This window comes from Myxine glutinosa, chromosome 12 (genome assembly GCF_964187855.1).
Source record: "Myxine glutinosa chromosome 12, kmMyxGlut1.1, whole genome shotgun sequence".
Classification (NCBI taxonomy): Eukaryota; Metazoa; Chordata; class Myxini; order Myxiniformes; family Myxinidae; genus Myxine; species Myxine glutinosa.
This window is the reverse complement of record NC_136272.1, coordinates 41,470,045-41,493,748: the sequence shown is the minus strand read 5'-3', so window position 1 is coordinate 41,493,748 and position 23,704 is coordinate 41,470,045. Positions and strand designations below refer to the sequence as shown.

General features: G+C 43.7%; 1 protein-coding gene across 1 annotated transcript in view; it reads right to left on the bottom strand.

Moving 5' to 3' along the window:
• LOC137437940 (uncharacterized) overlaps nucleotides 1-23,704 on the bottom strand; it is a 45,950-nt gene that overhangs the window by 5,644 nt on the left and 16,602 nt on the right. Inside the window, exons 2-3 of the mRNA XM_068132713.2 lie at nucleotides 9,049-9,191; nucleotides 4,755-5,157 (exon numbers count right to left, since the gene is read on the bottom strand). Coding sequence (XP_067988814.2) covers nucleotides 4,755-5,157; nucleotides 9,049-9,191 — 546 coding nt within the window. The remainder of the gene's footprint in view (nucleotides 1-4,754; nucleotides 5,158-9,048; nucleotides 9,192-23,704) is intronic.

The following is a 23,704-nucleotide window of genomic DNA, read 5'->3' as shown; positions in this document are numbered from 1 at the left end:
CCATCCACCAAACAGTGATGACTCCATCTACATCTCGCTGTCTGATAATATGGACCAACTTCTAGCTACCCATCCCAACTCTCTCTTCCTCATATGTGGTGATTTCAATTGTCACCATGCCAGTTGGCTGGGTGTGGGTACCTCTCTCACCAGCCATGGCTCTTCAGCAAAGGACTTCTGTGACTCACTGGGACTGACACAATCTGTCAATTTCCCGACCCGGATCTCAGTCAACGGAGAATCTTCTCTTCTGGACTTGGTTATGACTAACTTCCCTGAAAATGTCTGCTGCTCTTCTTCTGCTCCAATTGGCTCATCTGATCATGTGCTTGTTGAAGTGGACATCTCTCTGACCATTCTCAGAGAGCCTCCTCAGCGTCGACGAGTCTGGCATTTCACTCAGGCCAACTGGCACGGTCTTCAAGCAGCCATCACTCATCTGGACTGGTCTCCCATCTCTACCGCCTCTGACATCAACTCATCCTGGGAATTCTTCCAAAGTAAATTGCTTTCTCTCATGCACAGATTTATCCCATCTCGTCTTCAGTTGTCATACCCTTCCTCCCATCCATGGTACACGGAATCTTGTGGTGAGGCTATTGCCCAGAAACAACTTGCTTTCGTCTCCTGGAAAGCACATCCAACGGAAGGAAATCTCATTTCATTTCACAAAGCCCGAAACAAGTGTGTGTCCACCCTCAGGAGAGCCAGGAAACAATATCTCTCCGTTCTCAGGACAGAACTCTCTTATCTGTCTCCCTCTTCCAAATCCTGGTGGCGTCTGGTCAAATCTGTTTCTGGTGTTAGTTCCCCCTCCATCCCCACCCTCACCTCAAACGGCTACACGGCTGACTCCGCACGTGAAAAAGCTGAATGCCTCAACCCTGTGTTTGCCTCTAAATCTTGTGTCCAAAACCCATCCCTCTCTGTACCCACCGTACACAGTCGTACCCAGCTGCTCCTGGATTCTGTGTCCTTTCCTCTTGACAAGGTGGAAAAGTTTCTGTCAACCCTCGACTCTCATTCTGCAACTGGACCTGACGGCATCAGCCCACGGGTCCTAAAATCCTGTTCTTCTGCTCTTTCACTCCATCTCTCTGTTCTCTTCACCCTCTCTTTTGCTCAAGGTCATCTGCAATCTGCTTGGAAATCTGCCAACATCACCGCTTTGCACAAAAAAGGTGCAAAAACAGATCCCAGCAACTACAGACCAATCAGCCTTCTCCCAATTATCAGCAAAGTCATGGAATCCATCATTGCTTCAGATATGAAATCTTTCCTCTTCTCCAATGGCTTGATCTCTGATCATCAATTTGGTTTCAGACCTGGTCACTCTACTCTGGACATGCTGCTTCTGCTTTCTCAACAATGGATGGAGGTCCTCAATGCCAAACAGGAAATTAGAGCTGTCTCCCTTGACATATCACGTGCCTTCGATACGGTCTGGCACCCCGCTCTGCTCAGCAAACTCTCCTCTTTTGGTATCCATGGAAATCTCCACGCATGGCTGGCGGACTTCCTCTCTAGTCGTAGTCAACGTGTGGCCCTGAATGGGTTTCTCTCATCTCCTCTTCCTGTTGAGGCTGGAGTTCCCCAAGGCAGTGTTCTGGGCCCTGTGCTTTTTCTGGTCTTCATCAATGATCTCTCTGACTAAACACCTAAAACACCTAAAGGTGGTTTATCAATGATCTCTCTGACTCTCTTGAAAATCCTCTCTATCTCTTTGCTGATGACTCTACTCTCTGTCGCTCCATTCTTCATCCCTCAGATCTGCAGTCTGCAGCCTCCTCACTCTATGCAGACCTGGACAAAATCACAGACTGGGCAAACAAGTGGAACATGTCTTTCAATCCTGACAAATCTCACACTCTTACGATGTCTCTCCGAAAAGGCCGACTGGACAACCCTCCCATCCACTTTCTGAATAATCCTCTCCAAGAAGTTCTGTCACTCAAGCTTTTGGGTCTCACTATCTGCCATGATCTTTCCTGGGAAAACCACATTTCAAATCTGGCCTCCAAAGTCAGTCGCCGACTGGGCATCCTCCGTCGTGCGAAGTCCTTCCTTGGCACACATGAGCTCCTCACCACATACAAGGCTTTCATCCGCAGCTCAATGGAATACTGCTCTCCCCTCTGGGCTGGTGCTCCTGCCTCACACCTAGCTCGTCTTCACGATGTTGAAACCAAAGCATTCAGAATCATTGTAATCTCCCGCGATGAAGGTAACTCCAAGGGCCTCTCTCTCACTCACCGCAGGCAGGTTGGTGGTCTTTCCGTCTTCTACCGACTCCTCTCTGGCCTTGCCCCCCCAGGTCTCTCTGGGCTCTGTCCCGCAAATATTCCTACAGGTCGCACAAGATCTGCCTGCAACCCTCTTATGGTTAAACTGCCAAAATTAAGACTCTCTGCTCACCTTCACTCCTCTTTTCTCCCACCTCTGGAACAAACTCCCTCACTCTCTTCAATCCCACTCCACCCTCCAGATCTTTAAAACAGCTGTTCACCACCATCTCTTATCTTCCCCCATCCAAAACCTTGATCTTTTCTACCCCCACTAATTTCACCCCAATTCCACTTTTTTGAAATACCAACTTTTGTCCTGGAAGTCCTTGGTGTCCTTGTGTTTTATACTTCTCCCACCCCCCCCCCCCCCCCCCCAAGCCCTCTCCCTCCCACACATCTCCCTGCTCTCAAATGTTGTGTGCTCTCAAGTGTTTGTGTGCTTCCCCTTCTCTCCCCATCTTGTCTTCCGCTCCCTCTTTTTATATATTTTGTTTGTCTGGTTGATTTGTTTGTGAAGTAAATGTCAGCTCTTTCACGAGCCTTGATTCAGTATACAACAAAAAAAAAACAAAAAAAAAAAAGGGGATAGAGTTCGTGTTCCGACAAAATCCTATATATTTTTGAGGTCAAAAGTTCAACATAGGCCAAAGGTCAGCCCCTTTTTTGCGAATTTCTAAAATCCTCAATTTTCATCCGATTGACTTCAAATTTAAAAAGGATTTTCATGTCAGCTTACTGAAACCAACCACCAACTATTTTTTAGGTCAACATAGGCCAAGAGGTCAGCATAGGCCAAATTTCTAAAATTTTCATCCAATTAACTTATACTTTGAAGACGATTTGCATATCAGGTCACTGAATTCAACCACTAATTATTTTCGAGGTCAAAAGGTCAAAATAGGCCAAAGGTCAACCACTTATTTTTATTTTTTTTACAATCCTCAATTTCCATCTGATTGACTTGAAATTTGAAGAGGATTTTCATAACAGCTAACTGAATTCAACCACCGACTATTTTTGAGATCAGCATAGGCCAAAAGTTCAACATAGGCCAAAGGTCAACCACTTATCAAACTTCTAAAATCCTCAATGTTCATCTGATTGACTTGGAATTTGAATGGGATTATCATATCAGCACACTGAATTAAACCACCAACTATTTTTTAGATCAAGATAGGCCAAGAGGTCAACATAGGCCAAATTTCTAAAATTGTCAGTTTTCATCCAATTAACTTAAAATTTTAAGACGATTTGCATATCAGGTCACTGAATTCAACCACTAATTATTTTCGAGGTCGAAAGGATGCTCTACTGAGTGCCATTCTACTTTGTTCTGTTTTGCCAAGTGTCACTCTATAAGTGATTTTTCATTCTGTACGTATGTCTGTATGTATGTCAGTTGCCTACAGGTTACAATTTTTAGTAGATCTGCTCGAAACTTCACCAAATGGTGGAGTTTGTCACAAGCAAGAAGCCTTTTGTTTTTGGGGTGAAAAGGTCACCAACTTTGTCAAATTTCTAAAATCCTCAATTTTCATCCGATTGACTTTACATTTGGAGAGAATTTCCATATCTGGTCAGTGAATTCAACCACCAACGATTTTTGAGGTCAACATAGGCCAAAAGGTCAACATTGGCCAAATTTCTAAAATCCCCAATTTTCATCTTGACTTGAAATTTTAAGAGGATTTGCATACCACGTCACTGAATTCTACCACCAACTACTTTTGAAGTCATCATAGGCCAACAACCTATTTTAGGGATTGCGCAAGTATCGTGCTATGCACGACATATTTCTTGTTTGTCTGTCTGTCTGTGAACAAGATATCTCAAATAGTTGTGGACGGATTCAGATGAAATTTGGCAGAGAGATAGTGTATGTGACACGGATGAAATGATTAGATGTTAGTGAAGATCTGGATTCGGATCTGGCTAGTAGAATTTTTGAAGTGATTCTTCACCATCAAGAGCTGGGGCCAAAAACGATACATTGCACAGTATCTCAAAAAGTTGTCGACGGATTTGGACGAACCTTGGTGGAGAGGTTGGGTGTGTTACAAGGACGAATCGATTCGATTATGAATATCTGAATATGGATTCGGATACGAGAATTATTTAATTTTAAGTGATTCTTCACCATTGAGAGATCGGGCCAAAAGTGATATATAACATGATATTGGAAAAGGTTGTGGAAGAGTTATGACTAAACTTGGGGGAGGAGTTGGTTAGGTGACAAGAACAAGCCGATTAGATTTTGGTTCAGGTCCGAATCCAGATGCAGCCCATCATTGGGACACAAAACGGAAACTGTACAGCTTGGCGGAGGTATGCGCTCTACCGAGTGCCGTTCTCGTTTTTGGCTAAAATGATGTACTTTTATAGTCATAACTACGCCCACCTTTTCAATGGGTTTGCCAGTAAAATGACAGAAACAAAAACCAAAATTGAGGCAAGGTTAATGACACCAACCTGAGCAGTTCTGTCCTTCGTAAAAATCGAGTGCTGCAGCTCTGTTGGTTGTGAATGTTTGAGTGGGGCAATGTATCCACTACCTGGAGGACTGTATCGAGAAAAATAACGTTTATTTAGAGGTGAAAGCTCTTTCATCCCATCTTCCTGGCCCTTTGAAACCTGCTGCTGCATGCTCACTCTCGCCTCATCCTCCTGCTGCCGAATGAAGTTGGCTATTTGCAGCTCATCCATATTATCATCACAGTGAATGCGACGTCGTTGCGAGGAAGGCGGAGCATAGGCACGTTCTTGGTAAATAGGAGGGCTCAAATGAGATTTTGAGCTGTGGCAAAAAGGGGAAAATGTATTTTGAGGTTCTTCTGGTGGGACATTAGATTTAGCGTAGAATGGACTTTTTCCCCTGTAAAGGAAGACAAAAGCAATAGTACTTAAGAAACTGATCCATAGTACAAGGTCATGTGGCCAATGCAATTCTGCAAACACCTTTGAAAGCAATGCACAGGGTGTTTCAAAAGTCCGAAATCATAGGGATATTTACTTGACAACTTTATTAGAATAAATTGATCAAATTGCAATCCATTGATATGTACACACACATCTATCCTTGGATGAAGATTTCTTTGAACTTTTAACAACATTGGCACATCAATTTTTAGCACATTCATTTCTGACTTCATACTCGAGATCAATGTTTCTCAAACGGTGCCATCAGTGGGTTTTCCATGGGGTTTGCGAGCTGGCTGAGCAAAGTAGTTACACAAGTCCTAATGATGTTCCCAATGTCTTACCAATGCAAAGTTACTTTCTCAAGCTTAGTAGTGATCTAAACTAAAGCCAGAAACAGGCTGATCGATGTTGAGAGCGAGCTACGATATAGGCTGAATAAGACTAGTCACCGAATTGACATGTGTGCAACAAAAGTAAATATACAGTGCATTCAGAAAATATTCAGACTCCTTCACTTTTATCACATTTTGTTGTGTTGCAGCCTTATGCTGAAATCGTTTAAATTCATTTTTTCCCCTCATCAATCTACACTCAATACTCCATAATGACAAAGAGAAAACAGGATTTTAGAAAGTTTTGCAAATTTATTTAAAAAAAACAACTGAAATATCACATTGACATAAGTATTCAGACCCTTTGCTATGACACTTGAAATTTAGCTCAGGTGCCTCCCATTTCTCTTGATAATCTTTGAGATGTTTCTACACCTTGATTGGAGTCCACCTGTGGTCAATTCAATTGATTGGACATGATTTGGAAAGGCACACACCTGTCTATATAAGGTCTCACAGCTGACAATGCATATCAGAGCAAAAACCAAGCCATGAGGTCGAAGGAACTGCCTGCAGAGCTCAGAGACAGGATTGTGTCGAGGCACAGATCTGGGGAAGCCTACAAAAAAAAATTCTGCTACATTGAAGGTTCCCAAGAGCACAGTGGCCTCCATAATTCTTAAATGAAAGAAGTTTGTAACAACTAGGACTCTTCCTAGAGCTGGCCACCTGGCCAAACTGAGCAATCGGGGGAGAAGGGCCTTGGTAAGAGAGGTGACCAGGAACCCGATGGTCACTCTGGCTGAGCTCCAGAGATCCTGTGTGGAGATGGGAGAAACTTCCAGAAGGACAACCATCACTGCAACACTCCACCGATATGGGCTTAATGGCAGAGTGGCCAGACGGAAGCCTCTCCTCAGTGAAAGACACATGAAAGCCCACTTGGAGTTTGCAAAAAAGCACCTAAAGGACTCTCAGACTGTGAGAAACAAGATTCTGTGGTCTGATGAAACCAAGATTGAACTGTTTGGCTTCTATCTGGCCACTCTGCCATAAAACCCAGATCGGTGGGGTGTTGCAGTGATGGTTGTTCTTCTGGACGTCTCTCCCATCTCCACACAGGATCTCTGGAGATTAGCCAGAGTGACCATCGGGTTCCTGGTCACCTCTCTTACCAAGGCCCTTCTCCCCCGAGTGCTCAGTTTGGCCGGTCGGCCAGCTCTAGGAAGAGTCCTGGTTGTTCCAAACTTCTCCCATTTAAGAATTATGGAGGCCACTGTGCTCTTGGGAACCTTCAAAAAAAAAAAACACGTACAGAGGCCATTTTTCCCCGCAAAGCGGGGAACCTTCAATGCAGCAGAATTTTTTTTGTAGGCTTCCCCAGATCTGTGCCTCGACAAAATCCTGTCTATGAGCTCTGCAGGCAGTTCCTTCGACCGCATGGCTTGGTTTTTGCTCTGATATGCATTGTCAGCTGTGAGACCTTATATAGACAGGTGTGTGCCTTTCCAAATCATGTCCATTCAATTGAATTTACCACAGGTGGACTCCAATCAAGGTGTCGAAACATCTCAAAGATGATCAAGAGAAATGGGAGGCACCTGAGCTAAATTTCCAGTGTCATAGCAAAGGGTATGAATACTTATGTAAATGTGATATTTCAGTTTTTTCTTTTTAATAAATTTGTAAAACTTTCTAAAATCCTGTTTTCTCTTTGTCATTATGGGGTGTTAAGTGTAGATTGATGAGGGAAAAAATGAATTTGAACGATTTCAGCATAAGGCTGCAACATGACAAAATGTGAAAAAAGTGAAGGCGTCTGAATACTTTCTGAATGCACTGTAAATGGAGCAGGTTACAGCCTTCGTGTTACCTCCACCATCAAAGGTGGATGGAGGTTATGTATTCACCCCTGTCTGTTTGTTTGTCTGTCTGTCTGTCTGTGAACAATATATCTCAAATAGTTGTGGATGGATTCAGACAATCATTAGATGGATGGAAAAGTATGCGACAGTGACAAAATCATTAGATTTTGGTGAAGATCTGGATTCGGATCCAGCTTGTAGAGTTTTCTAAGTGTTTCTTCACCATTGGGAGATAGGGCCAAAAACGATAGAAAAGCAGGATATCTCAAAAAGTTATGGACAAGTTATGACTAAACATGGTGGACGAGTTGGTTAGGTGACAAGAACAAGCCGATTAGATTTCGGTTCAGGTCAGAATACAGATCCGGCCTATCATTGGGATGCAAAACAAACTGTTCAGCCTTGCGGAGGTATGCGCTCTACCGAGTGCTGTTCTAGTTACCTCCGCCACCAAAGGTGGATGGACGTTATGTTTTCAACCTGTCTGTCTGTCCGTATGTGAACAAAATATCTCAAAAAGTTGTGGACAGATTCGGATGAAATTTGGCAGAGATGTAGCATATGTGACGCCGACAAAATTATTAGATTTTGGTGAAGTTCCGGATCTGGCTACTATAATTTATTAAGTGATTCTCCACCATTGGGAAATAGGGGCAAAAACGATACACAGCAGGATATCTCAAAAAGTTGTGAGAACTTTTTCTCAAAAAGTTGAGAGAACCTTTTCTCAAAAAGTTGTGTACAGATCTGGACGAAACTTGGTGGACCGGTTGGGTGACTGACAAGGACGATTCGATTTTGGTGAAGATCTGAATATGGATTCGGATATGAGAATTATTTACTTTTTAGGTGATTCTTTGCCATTGGGAGATCGGGTCAAGAACTATACATAGCAGGATATCTCAAAAAGTTATGGATGGATTTGGACGAAACTTGTTGGACAGGTTGTGTATATGACAAGGAAGAATCGATTCAATTTTGGTGAAGATCCGGATCTGGATCCAGCTAGTAGAATTTTTAGTGATTCTTCACCATTGAGTGATATGGCCAACCAAGCGGAGGTATGCTCTCTACTGAGTGCCGTTCTCGTTACTCCTGTAGTCAGGGTTGGCACCAATTGTCCCAGTCCAGTTGTACCCACCTGGGTTAACCCACCCCCCCCCGGCCCCCCCAACACTTGAATAAATCCATTATTTTCCCAGTAAAGTGTATTATCAAAAATTCCTATTACTGCCCTTTTTTTTTTTCTTAACCATTGTTAGGGACAACAGGAGGTCGCGGCGACCACATACCAGGAAGGGTGTGTCGTCTGGTAAATTCGGCTGTGAAACACTGATCTTCCACATACCCGATGACTCTAGATCTTCAATAGTGCATGGTATCCTGGTATTAACCACTGATGCCAAGTGTCCCCAAATAAAACAGTGGCCTTGCTTCTGGACATGGAGGACATTCCATCGGTCCTAGACATCCCATTCACCTCAAAGAAATAGTCTCAAAATTTTTTTTCACACATTTCCGATGATTCCAGATTTTGAAACACCCTGTACAGCAGATATAAAGCAGTCTGACACATGAATAAGAAAGAAGCATAAAAAATACCTCTTATTTGTTCAAGAGAGACGATGGGGAGGTAGCATTGCTTACCTGTACAATTCATCAACTGGTGGACCAAGACGAGCATGGACAGATGGCTGGCGACGGGATTTTGATTCTTTATGAAAATAGTCATTTCCCACTGTGATACGAAGCTCTGTATCTAGCTCCGGAGGTGGTTTGGGAGAGCGGGACTGACACAGTTGAACGAGTTAAAAGAGCGGGAAAACAACAACCACTCAAAATGTGTAAACACAGCAGTCATCTTTAACGAATCGACATTCATTAACCAGAAACCAATGGCAATGTAATTACTAAGACAATCGTTTTACATCACGGGGAATAACAGATAACGGTACACAGCCATGTACGAAAGCACCCATTCACTTTCATGATAGACGATGACCTTTCGGCCAATAACCCACATCCATTTGAGAGAGCCCTGTCGCGCATCCTGCTGGTCCATGATGTAGTACACTACTCACAATAAGTTCGGGATATTGGCAGGTTCTTCGGTGTGGTTGATTTTGTGTATTAATTATGTTGAAAAAAGTTGTTGGTCCTAATTCTATGGTTATTAATGAGTGTGAAAAAACAGCATTCTTGATTTCAATACCATAACCCTAACCCCTATAAAAAAAAATAAACTCACTCCCACAATATCCCGAACTTATTGTGAATAGTGTAAATCTCTGACCACATACACGAGGACTCAACATCAAAAAATAAATGAAAAAAGGTCTGCGTAGACGGCAGTTAACAGACCATTCAAATGCTTGGAAGTAACTTAAAGCAAGCTGCTTTTTGTTTTGTAACTACACATTACAATTTAAACAAATAAAAACAATTGTTATCCTAGCACAACAATGGACACACAATACATTAAAACAATTGATACACGATATTTCTCAAATTCTTCCAAAAAGTCAGAATGTCGATATTGTTATACGGACGAAGCAGAATCACATTAAAATACACATGATAATAACTATCATTTTTCTGCTAATAATGTTTTTGGAACCCCTATACAATTTGAAGCAGCGTCCTGGGGAACAACACTCCAATCACAAAGGCAATATATACCTGAACACATTTAAAAACAAGCTTCTTAAAAACTCAAAAACAAGCCAAGAGCTTCTTTGGTCAAGTCACACAAACCCATATGTGCAGCATTCATTCAGAAAGCACCAGATAAGCACAGGTGATCTTTGCTCCCTTTCACACAAACCAAGCTACAGGAAAACAGGAGATCATGATCATGATGAAAACAGTTGCTCCAAAAAAAAAAATCCTTGGCAATGTAGAAGCATAAACTTCGTTCGAGGGCTGAAGGCCACAAGGCTGGGACCTCTACGTGCTTGGGCCCCTCCTTAAAGGAGAACGGACACGACCAAAACAACTTTGCAGATTTCGAAACATAAACATCTATCTATAATTCCAGTAATCTCTGTACGTTTGTACGTCTGTACGTCTGTACGTTTGTCTGTGACCGCTGTTTCTCGACAACTACCGGTCCGATATACTTGAAACTTGCCAGGTATATTGCTGGGGACCCGAGGATGTGCCTTTTCAAGGTTTGAAATTAATCGGACAAGTACTTACCGAGCTATGGCGATTTAGCCGTTCGCCGTTCGCTTTGCCGTTGCGAATGGACCAAACCATTCATGTAAATAGAGGGGGGGGGGGTTCTGTGGTCGTTCGCTTTGGCTTTGCGAATGGACCAAACCATTCATGTAAATAGAGGGGGGGGTTCTGTGGTCGTTCGCTTTGGCTTTGCGAATGGACCAAACCATTCATGTAAATAGAGGGGGGGGGTTCTGTGGTCGTTGCGAATGGACCAAACCATTGTTTTTTTTTTGCAGTTTTTTTTTTTTTTGCAGTTTTTTTTTTTTTGCAAGGAACGGGCACCCACGTACGGGCACGTCCTAGCTTATATATAGTACGGGCATGCCCTAGTATCTTAAACACTTCTATCGAGTTCATTTCACAAATATCTTTGCGGTTTTATTAGAATTTGTCAAAATATCGCCGAACAAGCAAAATCAGTTTTGTCCAAACCGCAAACCGGAAATGACGTTTGCGAAGTAACCCAGTTTTTCGTTCTTAAAGCCTTGTTGGCTTCATGACGATCAGAACATCGTTTTGTTTTCGTTACGATCAGTTGGAATCATGCCCAGTCGTTGTGTGGCTGCTGCTAGTGCGTGCCCATACGTGCGGGGAGGTAAGTACGTGGACATACGTACGTTGGCGAACGTACCAAAAATAAGGCCCCACTGTCCGGAAGTTCGCATATCGCAGTTATGATTCATCGCAAATTAGTTTTAATGGCCAAGTATTCAATTTTCAAACCGCGAGGCAGAAACAACTAACACACGCGGTTCCTTCGCTGTCGCTTGACCGTACGTGCAAAGAAAAATTAAAACTTGCATCGTTCCTTCGGTCTTCGCTCTCGTCCTTCGCCGTTCCTTCGCTGTTCCTTCGTTCACGTACAAAACGTATGTGTTTGCTAAATAAATGGCCTAAACTTGGTAACCACTTGTCCGATTAATAGCAAACCTTGAAAAGGCACATCCTCAGGTCCCCAGCAATATACTTGGCAAGTTTCACTTAGATCGGACCAGTGGTTGTCGAGAAACAGCGGTCACAGACAGACACACAGAGATTGCTTGCATTATAGAGTGCTAAAATGATACAATTACAACTGATACACCTGCAGTGCTGCACTAAGTCAATAAAGTCGGATTTCGTTTCTTTGTTTCTATCCATTTCTTGCCTCACGGCACCGATCATTAATTAAATATTAGTTATGTATTCCATTGACCAGAAAAAGAAACTTTTTCAATTAAAAAAGAGACATAAAAATGAATACCATTCAGTATTTTGGAGGCGCCCGAGATCAAAATCGATCGCCATTGTGTCTGTGTCCGACGATTTCTCTTCTTCACTCTCTGGACAGTATGGTTCGAATCTGTATGGGAGAATCGAGTGTGATTCCCCAAGATTATTAACTTTCTCTTCATTTTCCGCATCAGATTGGTCAGAAATATCGCTGATATCCAGACTTACGCAACTATCGGAGTCGGTGTCTGCCATTGTTTACTATTGCGCAGTCACATCAGCTTCCTCCGATGACGTCACATCGTGGAGGGCAGATTATCGCGAGATGCTGGCCAGCGCGAGAGAAATCGTCTGCTATTGGCATTTTAAAACTCGGATATCTCACGATTCACGTATGCTAGAGCAACAATTTTTGCGCCAAACTTAATCTTTTTTGTTGCTACAATTCATTAATCTTAAGCATTTGATGTCTATACTCATGTCCGTTCCCCTTTAAGGGCTGTAAAACCCACCATGTAGTGTATAGACAAATATGGGTTCATGCTTGCTTTATAATGAAGATAAAACAGAGGGAAAGCATGACGATGGCGAATACTGTGCAACACTTCTCATTGTATGTGTATCGCATATGTATGACAATAAAATCCTCATTTGGTAATTTGGAATTGGTAATGAAATCACTTGACTGGTCCATTCATTCATATGCCACAACCTTGCTGCTCGTTGCATTACTTCTGGGAGCATAATGGTGCAAAGGGAAATGTTATCAATAAAAACTGAAAATGCAGTACACTAAATACAGACTTGGCATTTAATATGGAATATTTTTTTTGTGGGGGTGAACTTACTTTTCAAGACGCCTTAGAACCAAAAGTTCATTGGAATTATGTTGAAACTATTCTAGATTTTGTTAATGTGACCTTTAAAAGAAACAAAAACCACATTTGACATTTCAAAGCAAATAAATTGATCCTTGAAAGTGATGTAAACTGATATCGAACTCAATTCATGGACAGTACTGTGTTAAACTTCTGCACGTTTTCCAGAAGTATCTCTTTATTTTGCACATTAGCCAAAAAAAATTTTAAACAAAAGTTCAATTACGACTGGGATTATGGACAGTAAAATTATAGTTCAGTACTTCGTGTAACCCCCACGAGTATTCAGGAGAGCACGTACACGTTGAGGCATGCTGTTCACGAGATTTGCCAAGGTTTGGACAGGAATCGCTTGCCATGCAGTGACAATAGTCTGCTGCAATTCACGCACAGAGGTCGGCTGCTGGTCCAAGTTGTCGATTTGACGCGTTATTTCTGCCCACAAGTTCTCTATCGGATTCATATCTGGGGACATGGCAGGCCACTCCATGTGCTCTACACCACGGTCAGCAAGAAAGTGTTGGATCATGCGAGCACGATGAGGCCGTGCATTGTCATCTTGGAAGACAAAGTTTCCTCGAAAGGCTGCACGAGCAAATGGAAGCAATGTTTCTTCCAGAATGGCCCTGTACTTGAACTGGTTTAGGTTTCCATTCAGAACAACAAGGTCAGTTTTTCCCCCTGTATGAAAAGCAGCCCAAACGGTCACCCCACCACCTCCAGCTTGGACTCTTGGCACTATGCAATCTTCGTTGAAAGCTTCATGCACTTGTCTGCGCACTCGGACGCGGCCATATTGACGATAGACCAGAAATCTAGACTTGTCACTGAAGATCACGTGATTCCAGTGTCCTGGCTGCCATTGACGGTGCTCTCTGGCCCACTGCAATCTGCGCTGGCGGTGTTGTCTGGTCAGACGTGGCTTTCTGAGGGGACGCCTGGCACGATAGCCTGCTTGAACCAGTCATTGGTTCACCAGCCGTCTGGATACAGGCACATTCGTCAGTTGCTGCCACTCAGCCCTAAGCCAATTAGCTGACTTGGTACGGGAATTGCGGACGAACCGGTGCAGCTGGCGATCATCCCTCCTTGTGGTTCTGCAGGGACGTCCTGACCTCGGTATTGGAGTAGGGACACCCCTCTGAGAATTTCGTTTCAGGATCTTTGACACCTGACCTTGAGTGATGCCATACTGCCAAGCAATAGCATGCTATTTCATGCCGGAATTTCGTAAAGCCACCACTAAATAACAAACAGCATTGTCGAGTTGACGGACCATCTGCAGGGGAAGCGGCAATAACTTTTGTAGACGTGCAGCAGTTGTTTTCCACTAATACAGAACGCAACAACCCTTATATACCCGATTGTGAAGCCAATCGTCAAATGTACCTGTCCGTACATTTTGTCACGCCACCTGTAATATAATCCTGTTATTGACTTCTTGCTGTGACAGACAATCAGTGACATGGTTCTTTTAACAAAGAAATCACCGAAGCGTAAAAGAAACTCACCAGATTGATATACCGAGTTCAGAAAGTAAACCCAAGTCGAGAAAAAAAAAATATTCCATATTAAATGCCAAGTCTGTATAAAGGGATATTCTCAAATGTATTGAGGAGTACGAAAAAACTAAAATTACACTCTTAAACGTCGTGACATCAACCGATATGCCCCCACCTACATTATTACATCATTATACATACTTGTACCAAGTTTGATTTAAATCCCTTCTGCTGTTGTCAAGTATCTAATTTTTACCCGACATGCCATGCAGATGCAGAAAATAGGGCAAAATGGAGAAGATTGTCATGGGGACCGCAAGGCTAACCCCCACTCTAGCAGGGAAAATGGCCTTAAAATGCATGTTGTTGTTGTGTGCCATGCCCTCTGATCATTGACACCAAAATCTATTCAATTCTTCTTCACACCAAAGTACATACTTGATCCAAGTTTGATTTAAATCCCTTCAGCCATTCTCAAGTTATCACTCCAACGAAAACTTAGCACGGACACACGCACGGACGGACACACGGACGGTCAGACAGACAACCCAATAATGTAATGCCTCCGGCGACTTGCCCTTGCTACCCCTTCACCACTGCCTTCCCTCATTACTCCTTCACCATTATCCACCTTGTTCAAATTACATTGTGCAGAAGTGGAAATGTATGCGCAATTAAATTTTCACGCTGAGCGACATTTTGAAGTAGTCGCATGTTTTTTGGGGGTTTTTTTTGCCGAGCAGCCACAAGACACATGACAATACAGATGTTAACCACGTATATCCCCAGAGTCTGTTTACATTGGGAGAAAATAATTTGCAGTGCAACTAGAACTGAAGAGAAACAGGCATCGAAACACACTTTAATTACTACGGTTTACAAACTTGGTGTAAATCATATGGAACCAATGGATAACGGAATGCAAAATACAACAGGAAAGTGAAATATAGCAAAATACAACAAGGACCCCACACAAGTATGTTTTACTCATCCCCTACCTCAAAAACATCAGCAAGATTATGCAAATTATCAAGTATTTAAAGTCGCCCACTATCCTGCTTCAGTTGAATAACAGATTAGGTAACTGTAAACATGACAATGGAGTGGGCTGGATGCAGAAGGCCTGTAAAGAACAAAGCAGGCCAGATATCAAAACCAGAAGAGAGACAGATCGTTTTTCTGTAAGAATGTTGCTCGAGATATTCTGAGCTGCAGTTTCGCAATGCGTCGATGGGAAATTGTGTTCCGAGTATGGAACGAAAGACTTACACACACAACTCTCTGAAACGTAACTTGTTATGAAAACAACAGAATACATTCACTCTCAATTTCCAGGATTTTCCATGAATGTCAGTGAAATTCCATGACTTTCCAGGATTTCCATGACCCATATGAACCTTGTATTCGGAGTGTGCTTTGGATTATTATCATGTTGGAAAATAAATCTGCCTTCTGATTAAAATATTTCCACTGGAAACTGCATGGTGCTGCAGGATCTGCTTGTACTTCTCTTTTGTTTGCGTCCCATTGATTTGAACAAGTTTTGCAACAGCAAAGGCTGAGTTAGAACCCCAGACAGTCACAGAGCCCCCCTCGTGTACAACAGTGGGATGCAAACATTGCATGTCGTGAGGTTCTCCAGGTCTTCGGTGAACTAACCGACTTCTCTTACATCCAAAATTTCAAACTTAGATCCATCAGACCAGAGTACCGCATTCCATTGTTAAAATTCCCAATCTTGGTGTTGAAAATTTCAGTCTTTTCACCTTTTCTGTAGTCTTACCATTGGTTTCTTTGCTGCATCTCTGCCATTAGCATCTCTGCCATCTAATCTCCCAAGCACCTGCTGCAATCAGCCTTCTGCGCACAGTGCTGGAAGGGATGTCAATGTTCAGGCCTACTCTCATATTATTTGTCAGCTGTTGACTTGATCAAATAAGCCATCAAGTAATCAAGTAAGCCGAGAAACTTAAAGTGCTTGTCTTGTCTTGGGGAGGTTCTTCTGGGGCTATCTGTCCTTATCTTGTCGTGTACCAACCGAGCCGGTTTCTTTCAGGCATTGCAATGCACCTCACACTATTGTAGGAGATCTCTTGAGCTTTTCTATTTCTTTGTAGTGTGCCCTTCTTCTCACATAGTTTGGGTTCAGAATGGTGCCAAGGAAGCAACTTTCCACCAAAATGGGAAGATCCACTCATACATACACTCCTCAAGCAAGGGTGTAAGCTGATGAAAACAAATTTCACATATTCACTAATTTGCAACTTTTGTTATGATTTCTTATAATTCACATTAATGTTACAGGTGTTGATACTGAGAATGGGGGAGGGGGGCGAGGCAGGGGGCAGAAGGGATTATTTAAAATGGCGAGTTGAGGTGATGCCGGTTTGGGTTTATTTAACAAGCGAGTCAAGGCAATGCTGGTTTAGGAAGGGGTCTTAAAGGGTCTTTATGGTCTTAAGCATCTTCCAGGTATATTGGGGTCTAAAAGGTCTTCAGGGTATTAGGGGTTTTAAGGGTGTTCAGGGTCTTCAAGGGTGATGTTATGTTATGGATCCTTTGGGAGTATTTGGGGTCTAATCTCCCAAGCATGTAAAAAGTCTTCTCTCAAGCATGTAAAAAGGGCGTTACGGGTCTTTGGGTTATTTTAAGGGCCGAGGTGGTGTATGAAAATACCCTTAGGACAAACCCCGGGTCGGACTTGGTCTGTGGGCGAAATTTGGTGGTTGATGGACCAGTGGTCTTTGCAAAGACTGCGAACAGACAGACATCCGATTAATTTTATTTATTGGACTAGTGGGGCACCCGTGACAAACCCACATGTATAGATATACAGACTTGGCATTTAATATGGAATTTTTTTTTTGTGGGGGTGAACTTACTTTTAAAGATGACTTAGAACCAAAAGTTCATTGGAATTATGTTGAAATTATTCTAGATTTTGTTAATGTGACCTTTAAAAGAAACAAAAACCATATTTGACATTTCGAAGCAAATAAATTGATCCTTGAAAGTGATGTAAACTGATATCGAACTCAATTCACGGACAGTACTGTGTTAAACTTCCGTACGTTTTCCAAAAGTATCTCTTTATTTTGAACATTAACCAAAAAAATTTTCAACAAAAACAAAAGCTAAATTATGACTGGGATTAGGGACAGTAAAATTACAGTTCAATACTTCGTGTAACCCCCACGAGCATTCAGGAGAGCACGCACACGTTGAGGCATGCTGTTCACGAGGTTTGCCAAGGTTTGGACAGGAATCGCTTGCCATGCAGTTATAATAGTCTGCTGCAATTCACGCATAGAGGAAGGCTGCTGGTCCAAGTTGTCGATTTGACGCGTTAATTCTGCCCACAAGTTCTCTATCGGATTCATATCCGGGGACATGGCAGGCCACTCCATATGCTCTACACCACGATCAGCAAGAAAGTGTTGGATCATGCGAGCACGATGAGGCCGTGCATTGTCATCTTGGAAGACAACGTTTCCTCGAAAGGCTGCACGAGCAAATGGAAGCAATGTTTCTTCCAGAATGACCCTGTACTTGAACTGGTTCAGGTTTCCATTCAGAACAACCAGGTCAGTTTTGCCCCCTGCATGAAAAGCAGCCCAAACGGTCACCCCACCACCTCCAGCTTGGACTCTTGGCACTATACAATCTTCGTTGTGGGCTTCATGCACTTGTCTGCGCACTCGGACGCGGCCATCTTGACGATAGACCAGAAATCTAGACTCGTCACTGAAGGTCACGTGATTCCAGTGTCCTGGCTGCCATTGACGGTGCTCTCTGGCCCACTGCAATCGGCGCTGGCTGTGTTGTCTGGTCAGGCGTGGCTTTCTCAGGGGACGCCTGGCACGATAGCCTGCTTGAACCAGTCGTTGGTTGACTAGCCGTCTGGATACAGGCACATTCGTCAGTTGCTGCCACTCAGCCCTAAGCCAATTAGCTGACTTGGTACGGGAATTGCGGACTAACCGGTGCAGCTGGCGATCATCCCTCCTTGTGGTTCTGCAGGGACGTCCTGACCTCGGTATTGGAGTAGGGACACCCCTCTGAGAATTTCGTTTCAGGATCTTTGACACCTGACCTTGAGTGATGCCATACTGCCAAGCAATAGCACGCTATTTCATGCCGGAATTTCGTAAAGCCACCACTAAATAACAAACAGCATTGTCAAGTTGACGGACCATCTCCAGAGGAAGCGGCAATAACTTTTGGAGACGTGCAGCAGTTGTTTTCCACTAATACAGAACGCAACAACCCTTATATACCCGATTGTGAAGCCAATCGTCAAATGTACCTGTCCTTACATTTCGTCACGCCACCTGTGATATAATCCTGTTATTGACTTCTTGCTGCGAAAGACAATCAGTGACATGGTTCTTTCAACAAAGACATCACCGAAGGGTAAAAGAAACTCACCAGATTGATACACTGAGTTCAGAAAGTAAACCCAAGTCAAGAAAAAATATATATTCCATATTAAATGCCAAGTCTGTATGTGTGACATCTGGACATCTCGAGTTAGATGATGCACCAAGAGTTTTACCAAATGGGTAAAAACCTCACTCTCCTCTCTCTCTCTCTCCCCAACATCACTCACTCCTCTCCTTTCCCCACCCCTCACTCCCCTCTCCCCCACCCCTCACTCCCGCCTCACTTCCCTCTCCCCCGCCTCACTTCCCTCTCCTCCGCCTCACTCCCCTCTCCTCCGCCTCACTCCTCTCCTCCGCCTCACTCACCTCTCCTCCGCCTCACTCACCTCTCCTCCGCCTCACTCTCCTCTCCTCCCCACCGCCTCACTCCCCTCTCCTCCGCCTCACTCCCCTCTCCTCCGCCTCACTCCCCTCTCCTCCGCCTCACTCCCCTCTCCTCCGCCTCACTCCCCTCTCCTCCGCCTCACTCCCCTCTCCTTCGCCTCCCTCCCCTCTCCTCCGCCTCACTCCCCTCCTCCGCCTCACTCCCCTCCTCCGCCTCACTCCCCTCTCCTCCGCCTCACTCCCCTCTCCTCCGCCTCACTCCTCTCCTCCGCCTCACTCCTCTCCTCCGCCTCACTCCCCTCTCCTCCGCCTCACTCCCCTCTCCTCCGCCTCACTCCCCTCTCCTCCGCCTCACTCCCCTCTCCTCCGCCTCACTCCCCTCTCCTCCGCCTCACTCCCCTCTCCTCTGCCTCACTCCTCTCCTCCGCCTCACTCCCCTCCCCTCCGCCTCACTCCCCTCCCCTCCGCCTCACTCCCCTCCACCCCTCACTCCTCTCCACCCCTCACTCCTCTCCACCCCTCACTTCTAGTGAGACGGCATAAGTAAATATATTGTGACAATTGTGCACTTTCATACAAACAACAAACTTCCCACACATGTTAAGGAGTATGTATAGATCCATTTTAGATATAGAGGCATTTTGAAAAAAAATTCCAGAGCAGCCATTTTCCAAGATGGCCATCACGAATATAAAAGTTCATATTTCTGCTTGAAGACACGATATTCTCCTAATTTAAGTGAATAATCATATGTTATAAGGGACGAGAAGTGAGTGAGTGTGTAGATCATGACATCTAGAATTGTCCGCAAGGTTAAAAATAATGACAGCCATTTTCCAAGATGGCTGCAAACATATGAAAGTTGACTTTTACCTGCAGTTGTAATCGTGTTTCTGTTTTAGCAAAGTGAATGAATGGGATTTATGTTTGGAGAAAGTAAGTTCGTAATTTTTAGAAGTTGATGTTCCATTTGGGTGGCCATTTGTTTTCAAATTACAGCTGGCACAGGTGAGACATGATTCAAAGAGACAGGGCACAGCTTGTGGAAAAGCATCTGCATAGTGCCTGTGAATTTCATGTTTGCCACTTCATGGTCAAAAAGTCTTTGTACAGCTTCTCAACTATAGCTCCGACCAAGCTCACGAGCAGAACAACGCAATGATCAAGGGAGACGGAGGAGCGGTCTGTCTGACAAATAATCCAAGTGCTCTGAGGCAATGGATGGTAGCTGGTGCAGAAGTATCTCGAGTCATTGGTGTATACGAGAACGCACTTGAAGACTAGAGCAAACAGATTGACACTCAACATCATGATCAAGCGGTTAGTATCCAAAACAGATATTTACCTTCGCAAAAGCGGAAGGTTATGTTTTGATCGCTGTGTATTTATTTGTATGTCTGTGTGTGTGTGTGTGTGTGTGTATGTTATTCGCATAACTCAAAAAGTATTCAACCGAATTGCATGAAATTTGGTGGGATGATTGGATATTATACGGGACACATTTGATTAGATTTTGGGAGCAATCGGGTCAAAGGTCAAGGTCAAGGTCACGAAAAGGTCAAAATCGTATTTTTACCATAGCGCGGTCAATTTTTATCCAATTGGCATGCAACTAATGCCAAAATGTTCAGAATTCAATGCCCGATCTTGTGATATACGACATGACCCAGTGAAGACATTACCCTTGTTAGCGGTTGGGGGTCAAAGGTCAGGGGGGTCACGACCTTGCAAAATGTGCGTTTTTTGTCATAACTCGGTCAATTCTTATCCGATTTGCATGAAATCAGCACCAAACTGTTCCCTGTTCTGTTCCCTACACTCCCATGCCAAGTACAGAACAGTAGCTGCGGCGAAGGTATGCGCTCTACCGAGTGCCCGTTCTAGTTTTATTTGATGTTTATTTTTTGTATACAAGATCGAGGCTCGTGAAAGAGATTTTTTTTTTCTTTTCTTTTTTGTATACTGAATCGAGGCTCGTGAAAGAACTAACATTTATTTCACAAACAAATCAACCAGACAAACAAGATATATAAAAAGAGGAAGCGGAAGACAAGATGGGGAGAGAAGGGGAAGCACACAAACATAACATTTGAGAGAAGGGAGATGTGTGGGAGGGAGAGGCCTTGGGGGGAGGAGGCGTGGGAAGGGGGGTGGGGGCGGGAGAAGTATAAAACACAAGGACACCAAGGACTTCCAGGACAGAAGTTGGTATTTCAAAAAATTGGATTTGGGGTGAAATTATCGGGGGTAGAAAAGATCAAGGTTTTGGATGGGGGAAGATAAGAGATGGTGGTGAACAGCTGTTTTAAAGACCTGGAGGGTGGAGTGGGATTGAAGAGAGTGAGGGAGTTTGTTCCAGAGGCGGGAGAAAAGAGGAATTAAGGAGTGAAGGTGAGCAGAGAGTCTTGATTTTGGCAGTTTAACCATAAGAGGGTTGCAGGCAGATCTTGTGCGACATGTAGGAATATTTGGGGGACAGAACCCAGAGAGAGCTGGGGGGGCAAGGCCAGAGAGGAGTCGGTAGAAGACGGAAAGAGCACCAACCTGCCTGCGGTGAGTGAGTGAAAGGCCCTTGGAGTTAGCTTCATCGCGGGAGATTCCAATGATTCTGAACGCTTTGGTTTCAACAGCCTTGTCCTGTCCTGTCCTGTCCAAACGTTACAATGAGCCATGTCTCAATTTTTTCTATTCAGTACTTTCGGAGATATGGAGGTGCAAAGTTTTTCGGATTTTCCAAGATGGCGGCAGAACCACGTGACTGATGACGCCATCATTAACATATTTTATTCCCCCTGGAGAGTTCTTTTCAATGAGCCGTGTCTCAATTTTTTCTATTCAGCACTTTTGGAGATATAGTGGAGCAAAGTTTTGCCGTTTTTCCAAGATGGCGGCAGAACCACGTGACTGATGACGCCATCATTAACATATTTTATTCCCCATGGAGAGTTCTTTACAATGAGCCAAGTCTCAATTTTTTCAATGCAGCACTTTCGGAGATGTTGAGGTGCAAAGTTTTCGGTTTTTCCAAGATGGCGGCCGAACCACGTGACCGATGACGTCATCATGAACATAATTTATTCCCCATGGAGAGTTCTTTACAATGAGCCATGTCTCAATTTTTTCTATTCAGCACTTTCAGAGATATGGAGGTGCAAAGTTTTTCGTTTTTTCCAAGATGGCGGCCGAACCACGTGACTGATGACATCATCATTAACATATTTTATTCCCCATGGAGAGTTCTTTCCAATGAGCCATGTCTCAATTTGTTATATTCAGCACTTCCGGAGATATGGAGGTGCAACGTTTTTCGGTTTTTCCAAGATGGCGGCCGAAACACGTGACTGATGACGTCATAAATTGGGCACAGTCTATTCCAGGGCAAGACGAATATGTGTGCAAAGTTTGGCGATTCTCCATGCAACGGTGTAGACGCAGTGCTGCAAACAGACAGACAAACAGACAGACAGACAAACAGATGAAAAATCGGTCAGAGACCGAGGACTTGCCGGAATGTACTTTTTTATCGGCCATTTAGGACAAATATGGCGGCTGAACCACCTGACCGATGACATCATCATTAACATATTTTATTCCCCACGGAGAGTTCTTTACAATGAGCCATGTCTCAATTTTTTCTGTTCAGCACTTTTGGAGATATAGCGGTGCAAAGTTTTGCCGTTTTTCCAAGATGGCGGCCGACCACGTGACATATGACATCATCATTAACATATTTTATTCCGCATGGAGAGTTCTTTACAATGAGCCATGTCTCAATTTTTTCTGTTCAGCACTTTTGGAGATTTCGTGGTGCAAAGTTTTGCCGTTTTTCCAAGATGGCGGCCGACCACGTGACTGATGATGTCATCATTAACATATTTTATTCCCCATGGAGAGTTCTTTACAATGAGCCATGTCTCAATTTTTTCTGTTCAGTACTTTCGGAGATATAGAAGTGCAAAGTTTTTCGGTTTTTCCAAGATGGCGGCCGAACCACGTCACCGATGACGTCATCAATTGGGCACAGTCTATTCCAGGGCAAGACCAATATGTGTGCAAAGTTTGGCGATTCTCCGTGCAACGGTGTAGACGCAGTGCTGCAAACAGACAGACAAACAGACAGACAAACAGACAGACAAACGAACAGATCAACATACTTGCCGGAAAATTTTTCCGGCAAGTAATGAAAAATCGGTCAGAGACCGAGGACTTGCCGGAATGTACTTTTTTATCGGCCATTTAGGACAAATATGGAGGCCGAACCACGTGACCGATGACATCATCATTAACATATTTTATTCCCCATGGAGAGTTCTTTACAATGAGCCATGCCTCAATTTTTCTATTCAGGACTTTTGGAGATGTGGAGGTGCAGAGTTTTTCGGTTTTTCCAAGATGGCGGCCGAACCACGTGACCAATGACATCATCATTAACATATTGTATTCCCCATGGAGAGTTCTTTACAATGAGCCATGTCTCAATTTTTTCTATTCAGCACTTTCGGAGATATGGAGGTGCTAGGTTTTTCGGTTTTTCCAAGATGGCGGCCGACCACGTGACTGATGACGTCATCATTAACATATTTTATTCCCCATGGAGAGTTCTTTACAATGAGCCATGTCTCAATTTTTTCTGTACAGCACTTTTGGAGATATAGTGGTGCAAAGTTTGGCCGTTTTTCCAAGATGGCGGCCGACCACGTGACCGATGGCATCATCATTAACA